Source organism: Belonocnema kinseyi, chromosome 2 (assembly GCF_010883055.1).
Source record: "Belonocnema kinseyi isolate 2016_QV_RU_SX_M_011 chromosome 2, B_treatae_v1, whole genome shotgun sequence".
In the NCBI taxonomy this organism is placed as follows: Eukaryota; Metazoa; Arthropoda; class Insecta; order Hymenoptera; family Cynipidae; genus Belonocnema; species Belonocnema kinseyi.
Window position 1 is genome coordinate 37,320,986 of NC_046658.1, and position 8,884 is coordinate 37,329,869.

The 8,884-nt window shown below is 31.1% G+C and overlaps 1 protein-coding gene across 2 annotated transcripts in view; it reads right to left on the reverse strand.

Moving 5' to 3' along the window:
* Positions 1–5,306, reverse strand: part of LOC117166850 (leucine-rich repeat-containing protein 58) — a 14,909-nt gene extending 9,603 nt beyond the window's left edge. The window contains exons 1-4 of one of the 2 annotated variants that reach the window (XM_033351209.1): positions 5,077–5,306; positions 3,511–4,001; positions 1,717–1,933; positions 996–1,185 (exon numbers count right to left, since the gene is read on the reverse strand). In XM_033351209.1, the coding sequence (XP_033207100.1) occupies positions 996–1,185; positions 1,717–1,933; positions 3,511–3,983 (880 nt within the window). In that variant the 5' untranslated portion in view covers positions 3,984–4,001; positions 5,077–5,306. The remainder of the gene's footprint in view (positions 1–995; positions 1,186–1,716; positions 1,934–3,510; positions 4,002–5,076) is intronic. The other variant, XM_033351208.1, reaches the window with a different exon arrangement.
* Between the last annotated feature and the right edge of the window lie 3,578 nt (positions 5,307–8,884).

Here is an 8,884-nt window from a genome sequence, read left to right on the forward strand (position 1 = left end):
AGATTTCAATTTGTATGTCCCTCGAAATTTATTTGACGTTCCTTAACCATTTTTTACCTTTTAAAGGACTTACAGCACATATGTACTAAAGATTATAGATACTGATTTAAAAAATCATGCTGATCTGGTTGTCTTTCGCCTCGGTTGGGCAAGAACTCCGATGCCTCTATAATTATAACGAATTGAGCATGATGTGTTATCATACTAGATTAAAATCATGCAAATAAGTAGTTTGGATCAAATTTTAATAATATGTGACGTTTCCAGATTCTTAACATTGACTAAATTTTCATAAGTCCTCTGAGAATACAGAAAAAACTGCGGATGGGACCTGAAATAAGAACTTTGAAGCCTCCCAAAAAAGTAGAGCAAAGGAAAAATAATTTGCTTTGAAAGCAAAAATTTCTCGCGAAGTTGACATTATTAAACATAATCGGTGAAATAATATACCACTATAAAAAAAATAACAACTTCGAAGAGGTTTATTGTGTGCTTAGGTATAAAAGAATCAAAGCCACGTGTAACAGACAAGAAACGTCTTAGGTTGTATCTAGAAATAAAACAAATGCTTTGAAAGTCATATAAAAAAAATCATAAAACTTTGACAAATTTTCAACAAAAAACAATTTTGCTGAAAAAGTGTTCGAAACTCTTGGAATATACAAAGAAAAGTTTTGCAATTTTTCTAAATTTTTCCTGGAACATTTTCACTCGTTAAACTCGCCCAAATTAGTCTTAAACTTTATAACAGTACTTTCAGTGAAAGAAAAATTTAGACACAATTTACTCTGAAAAAAACAAAAGCATTCCGAGTTAAACAGCTTTCCCAAATTATAAAGTGCATCCAAGTATATTTATCTATGTAAACTGATAACATATATTCCATAATTTGGAATTTCAATTCACTCGTATTTAAAAACCCAAAATTGAAATCTATATGAAAATTCCGCATACGTAACATTTCGATAGTGCAATATAAAACAGTTTATAGTTACCTTGACAATTAACGTTAACGCATCGATGGCCACTATTTAAATATTCTATCAAATTTCTTGGTATATTTTCTCCATCATAAGCAATGTCATTAGATTTGACAACTCTAGCTGCAAGTTCTAGTAATGAAGGAGGATCGTGTGTCATATCAGACACAAATCTCACGACTAGTGGATTATCTCTTAGAGACAGCTGAAAATAACTTTTTTCGTATATATTTTGCGATGAAAGATCAAAACTAAGATTAAATATTTCCCTATTTTGAAATTCTATAACATTTATAATAATAAACATACTGTAAAAGGTTATTTCCTTAATCTGAAACAGCAAAGAATCTTTTCTTTTTACCCTATTGAATTTTTAAGAACTTTTTATTTAATAGAACAATTAAGTAAGTTATGACATATGCTTTAATTTGTTGAAAAACTTGATATTTATTCTAGGGGACTATGTCCTAAAAACTTATTTTTTAATTTTTTAATGCTCTAATTTACTTAACAATTCTGTTTTGTTTTTTAAGTTTTTAAAGAAGCAAACTTGTTTCTCAGAAAACTTATTGGAATAAAAATGACAAATTCCATGTATAGATAAAAAATTGTATTGTTGAAAAACAACTGAATTTTAATTTTTTTTAAATTTGAAGTTTCTCCCTACACCGAATTCAACAATTAATTATAGTATACATATTTTTCTTTTAAATTGTTTTTAGCAATAAACACTTACCTCTGTGAGACATTTGAGGGTGATAATTTCCGTTGGAAGTGTCCTCAATCTGTTTTTGTGAAGAAATAATGATTTTAAATTCTTCAGATTGGCTATAGAACTGGGAAGACTTTCGAGAATATTATCACAAAGAACTAGAGCTTGCAGTGATGTACACCTGCCCAAAGTAGATGGGACTTCTGCTAGCCTATTGCCTCCCATAGATAGTACTTGCAATCTAAAAAAAAACAAATAATACAACTTTTTTATTCAATTTAATTAATTTAATTTAAAACCCCTTTTTTCTTGAACTTTTATTGTATGAAAATCACATTTCGGAGGTATAAAAAGAGAAATTCTTTTATTTTCTACCACAAAAACTCTTAGAATGTATATGTATATATGCCGAAGTACGCTTTCACACGAAAGTTCCATGCTTTCATTTCGGCATTTAGCTGCGTATAGCTACTAACCCTTATTGACCCAATTTGTCCGTTTTTGCCCGTCAACGTTAAGCACGGATAACTTTGTTATTTATGTTTGAAAATATCTGCAAATCTATGGATGTGTATTTTCAAGTGTGCTCTTAAATAATCTGACCGGAAAATTTCGAAAAACCATCCCTTAACACCCTATATTTCAATTTTAAAAAAAAAAGTGATTTTTTAAGGTAATTTTTGTTTAAATCGCATTTTCGATGTGAAATAAGTCTTGGCGATAGCTGAAACCATAAAGCCTACGGCTCAAAATGTGCAAATGATAAAGTTATACTCACAGAAAATTCATTTTTCATCATTAAGGGGTTTTACGGCCACCCCTAAAATGACATATTTACGAAAAATCGCTGTTTTACGGATTTTTCTGAAAAAAATTGTTTCCGCTTTTGAAAACAGGTTAAAATGGGTGAAAATATATCACAGATATTAGATAACATATTTTATTTTGTTATCTAAGTTTAAATTTCGTTACCACCCCGTAAAATAGCCCAAAGGTGTGAAAATCGACAGTTTTTCAAAAATACTATTTTCAATTTAAAAAATTGCAAATAAATTTAGTTATCAAAATAAATAAGAGTTGAGTTAGGTTGAAATTTTAAAAATCTGTAGAATTTGATTCACGTAGAATTTTATTTCAGTGATTTTTTAATATACAGGTTCGAAATTTTTGTATGTGCTTGCGTATGGAACGTCTTTAGCCATTTCTTCAATAAAAATATTTCCAGTACTTACCGCGTCATGGTAGACGTTCATAAAGAATCCTTTTTTTGTTATTTTATGTCCTTTTTTTATTTTAAAATTTTATTATTTTATTTTTAGAAAAATCTATAATATAGCGGTTTTTCGTAAATATTTTATTTTAGGGGTGGTCGTACAAACCCTTAATGATGAAAAATAAATTTTCTGTCTGGATGATTTTGTTATTTAGACATCTTGAGCCGGAGTTTTTGTAGTTTCAGCTATTGCCAAGACCTCTTTCGCATCGCAAATGTGATTTTAAAAAAATTTACCTTAAAAAATCAAGTTCTTTTTAAATTGAAAAATAGGGTGAGAAGGGGTAGTTTTTTCGAAATTTTAATGTCATATTCTGAAGGAGCACACCTGAAAATACCCGTCTATAAATTTTCTGGTCTTTTCAGGCATAAATAACAAAGTTGTCCGTGCTTAAAGTTGACGGACAAAAACGGACAAATTGGGTCAATAAGGGCTAATTGGCATGAAAACATTCTATATATATATATATATATTTTTTTTTTAATTTAAAATCAAGTTGCTGACTTAGAAAGAAAGTTTAACTAGTTCTTAAAACCATTTTTACCGTTGCAACTTCCAAACATCCTTAGTGATTTCTGAAATGGAGTTTCCGCCCAAATACAAATATTTTAATTCCATGAGATCCAGAACCTGTTCAGGAAATTCTGTGAGTCTGTTTCCGCTCAGATTTAATTCCCTTAAGCCTGGCAGATTTTCAAAGCTCTTAAGCAAGTAATCATTTGTCAAATTATTATTTTTGGCGACAAGGCAAGTAATGGGGAGATCGCCTAGAAAATCTGGTAACTGGTTCAGACCGCAATTTGACACGTCTAAAGTTGTCAGATTCACGAATCTGACTATAGTGAAGGGAATTATGCTCAATCGATTTTGATGAAGAAGCATTGTCTCTATATTTTCAGGAGAATTTGTGCAAATTAAGTGTTCATTTATCACTTCTGTATCCAGCATCAAGTACGAGAGATCCAATGTTTTGTTTCCAGAATCTGAGTCAGAGTCACTCGAAGTATAATTTTCCATTTTCTTCTCTGAAAAAATCTAATGTTGATACACTTTTGCAATTTAGGAACTCATCATTTTTTAGTTTTTAATTTTAGTTACTTATAATTTTTATTTGGACAACAATATTTTGATGATTTAACAATAATGTATAAAACGTATTTAATTCGGGTAGAAATTAATTCCGATGACTAAGTATGTATTATGTGTTTTTTCAATATTAATAAACCGCGATTAATACATAGAAGACTTGACACGATGAGAAAAAATCAAAGATAAGACCGAGTAAGTTTCACTACACAACCTCCATTTTTAGTTGACTAAATTCATTTATCAATATTTACTTTTTTGTAGATATTTACTTCTTAATTTTTTTCACATTCTTTTTCACTATTGACCTTTTCGAGGAATACTACAGTTATACTACTAATTTAACGGAATTCTGATTATATTTTTAACTAATTTGAATTAAGCCAACACTAGTTTTTTAAATCACATGCTGAAGAAAAAAGCCATCAACAACCTCAAAATGTAAGTATAGATTTTTCATATGAGTTAACCTACATTACTGTAGGTTAAAATCTGAGTTCCTTTATTGCAATAGAAATACACTGAGAACAGTTTGTTAGAAAAACAGTCACAGAATACGTAACCAATATTGGTATTTATCTTATCTGTCTAATTTCAAAATCAACACTATTTTCCTACTCGCATGCATACATTATTTTGTCTCGCATTTAATAATTAGATTAATTTACATTATTATTCTTAATCCAAGAACACAAAAATTTCCCCAGAATACAAATTTTAATATAAGCTACTAATATACAATCATTCTTATCATTATATGCATGTTTAAAATTCTAATTGAACTTTACTTGGCCGAAAACTTTTTTAATACAATAACACTCCCTTTCTTTTTTATTGTTCTTCACAACTAGAGACAAATAAGAGCTGTTAAAAAATTCTCCACTACGCTTTCTGCACTTTTCGATCGCTAAAGTTTTGTATTAATTGGAGTCACAAAGTCAATATTAAGACTTATTTATCTTAAACTTTTTTCTGCGTTTCACTTTTACATTTCCAGGTTGAAGATCACTTTTGCAATACATACCTATTTGGTGTGTATGTATAGAAGTATTATTCCCCGATCAGCGAGTTTAGTCACTGAGGAAATAGATGTATTCTGTGAGAAATTTAATATAAATTTTCAAAATCCCTGTCTCTGGTAAATATTTGGAAAAAGAGACTGGCGCGGAGCCGTCCATGATAAGTGGCCTGACTGCAAAGCACGCGGCACTCCGTTATCGCTTTTACGTTTTTATGTAGTACGGCATTTTATCAAGAGACAAGAGAGACCAAGAGAGACACAGGCGTTCGTCGACTTACAATCTGCAAATCACGACCTTTCATGTTAGAGACTGTTTTTCGAAATTGACCATTTTCCATCTAATTCAATATTTTAAAATATAATTTTATTAACATAAATATATTATCAATGGAAAAAAATTTCAAAGTAGTAATAATTAAATTAATAATAGATAATAAATGATGGGTCGCAGTACGGAACTAGATAACCAACATGTTTCTGAAAATCGGCTTTTGCATACAAAATTCTTTAAAAATGAAATACATTTTATGTTTAAAGGGTTTATTCAAAATATCATTTGTAATATAGTAATAAAAAGTTTAGTAATTCAAAACCAGATTACTGATTTTCTGTACTTGTCTCTCATCTTCTTTTTGTTTAAATTGCCTAACCTCTTTCTTATATTTTTCTAAACCTTCTTCTGACCAGCTTCCTCTTCGAAAATTTTTCAAATGCATTAAAATAATAAGATACTACTTTTTTCAAAGAATAAGTCCTTAAATAAAACTATTTGCCACCTTTTTCAGCACCACAGTACCAACCAAATTCTAACCTAAAATCTTAATTTTCTACAAAAAGCCACTATTATGTTATGTTCCCTTAACTTTTCGCCTTGCGATCAGTAACTATGTTTCCTAAAATTGTTATCGTTTATTTATAAAGAAGAATATACCTTTATTTTTATAACACTGTCAACGAAAAATTGTCTATCACAGTGCGATACCGTCATTCTAAATCTTTATTTTCCGGGAACAGAATCATTTTTTTTATTTTTCTTTCAATTTAGCTACTAAATATATTGGCAGTAAGATTTTATTCTTTGCGTCAACTGAAAATTTCACTTTATATCGTGATTCGCAACCAAGCTTGTTCCAATTTTAGGTTTATGTCACTTTGAGATTGTCAACTTCCGCATTCTATTTCTCGGAACCGTATAATATTTTCTAATCATACTTTGTTGGCCTTAATTTAGGAACATTTCAGCTCGTATGAGTAAACTAGTGTTTCTCTTTAAGGGCATGTGATACTTGGAAAATTGTCGATTACACCAGTTTTAGGTTTCTCCGGCTTTTTTTCTAAAATAATAAATATTTTGTCTTAAAAAATTTGGAAAGGATAGCGAACTTGCTAACGGACGTCCCCGCACACTTTTGTGTGCGTTTTTTTTTAAATTTGATATTGCTAACAACGTGTGTGTATGTTTCGAGGTTATGTGTGTTACAATTCTCCCGAGCTTTACTTCCAAACTACACAATGTTTTTGGCCGAAAACTTTGGACTTACAAATAAACATAGTAACTAATCTCCCGGAACTAACCTTGTTTGCAGGCAATCAAAATGTTTATTTCATAAATAATTTCCAAATTATCGGAAAGGCAGAGATAAAAAACGACGTAACCTCAAAATAATGCACATGAATAAAATTTTTATTTAGCACAATACATTTTTTTTGTTATTATCCTTCAAAAAAGAGTTCGGGGACGTCCGTTATGACATTTTATAGCATCTCCGAATTCAGTTTTTAAACATTTTCATTTTTGTGGAATAAAGCCGGGGGAACGGTACCTGATTGACCACACGACGAAGTATCACATGCCCTTAAATGGTGATTTCGATTTTACTAAATATTATTTCGCTCTTCTGAAAAATTATGATTTTGTTGGTTACCCTGTGGGGAAAAAATTAGGGATGCCCTAGAGACGTATTTGGGACATCTTTAAGGCATCTTTTATAATTTGTCTTTTGGTCAACCTAGAGATGCTCTTAAAATGTCTAATGTCAGTACAAAAGATATCCCGAGACCGTCCATGTCTTTAAGACGTCTTTAGGTCATATTTAGGACATTGGACGTCTTAGAGACGTTGATTGGCCTGACATGGAACGTCCCAAGGACGTTCTTGGGATTTCCTTAGTTTTGTGCCCACTCGGTATCTAGTTATGTACTGCAATTTATTATAATAAATAATGCATAATGAATAACGCATAATGAATAATGAATATAGAATAATGAATATTAAATAATAAATAATGAATAATAAATAATAGATAATACATTTTGACAGGAAACGTGCGAAGCATACGGAATTTATTTTTACATTCTCATTCATGAGAGTGTAATGTAATAGTCCAAATTTTCGATCTCTGGTTTTTAACGGATCTTTAAGTTTTGGCATGCACAGAATCCGAAAATCATAACATTTTACCGGTGTCTGTCTGTTTGTATGGCTGTACGTCTGTCTGTATGTATGGTTGCCTGATGTTGTAGCCACGATAACTTTTGAAGGATTTGTACAATCGAGTCAGCCTTTGATACACATCTTAAGGTTCCCAAAATAAAGGTAAAGTTCAGTAAGCAGATGTTTCCAACCAAAATTAAAAAATTTAGAGCATTTTCAAAATTTGAAAAAAAATTATTGTTTATTTTAGAAATTTTTGACAAAAATTCTTATAGATGGGTAGAAGAATAGCAAATTATCCAAAAAATTCAATTTGAATGAAAATTAGAAAAGTTATATACTTTTGAAAATATTGAAAATTTTCAGAAAAATAGAAAAAATATTTTCCTGATAGATTAGGAAATTTCATTTAAAAAATTATTTAAAAAGTTATATGCTTTTCAACACTTCGAAAACTTTTTTAAAAAAAAAGGAAAAAATTTTTTTTGTATAGGTTAAGAAATATCATTCCAAATTTCTACTAGATATAAAATATATGTATTTCGAAACTATTCTCGTAAGGTTTCTTAATTAGACAAAAGTTTAAAAAGTTAGATCATTTTCAACAATATGCCTTTTTTAACAGATCCGTCAGTTTAAAACGTTGTTTTTAGTAGATTTGAACAACCCAGATAACAAAGAGTCGTCTCGATGCAACCTTACCCTGGCGGACTGAATGAGCGGAAAGGAGCCTCTAGAGCCTAGAGTCTAGAAAGTACCCTCAATCTTTCAGCGGGCGCGCTCTGTAATGTACCATGAGCGAGCGCTTGTCGTAAATTTTACGTCATTCAGACTTATCCAAGTTAACGAAACAATTTCAAAGTGTTTCGATGTGAAACAACTACAAAATTTTTAAACTGAAAACAGAAGCCCCGGAGTCACGTTCCTGAAGCCCCAGATTATGTTCTGAACCTATGAATAATATTGAACGACCCCTAATATTCAAATCTATCACTTTTAACGAAACAATTCGAAAGTGTGTCCAGGTTGTCCTAAGCATATCCCATAGATATCCCGTTGGATATCCCGCAAGGCGGAAATTCGGATACCCTGGCGGACCGAAGGAACCGAAAGGAGCCTCTACAAAGGACCCGTGTAGACCCCATTCGGTTTCTTCATTTCGGTTTCTTCGCTCCGCCACGGTATGCGCCGGCACGCAGTCTGACTGACAGGACCCATTGTTCAAGCACATGAGTAGCTCGGTATAAGCGCCATTGCTGGCAATATTGCCCGCCCGACCGTCTGGTGACCAATCTGCCGGCTATATGGAAGCTCGAAATACCAATGAATGGATTGCTTTAATTATAATTATTAGTATGTTCAAAAATATTAGTTTGA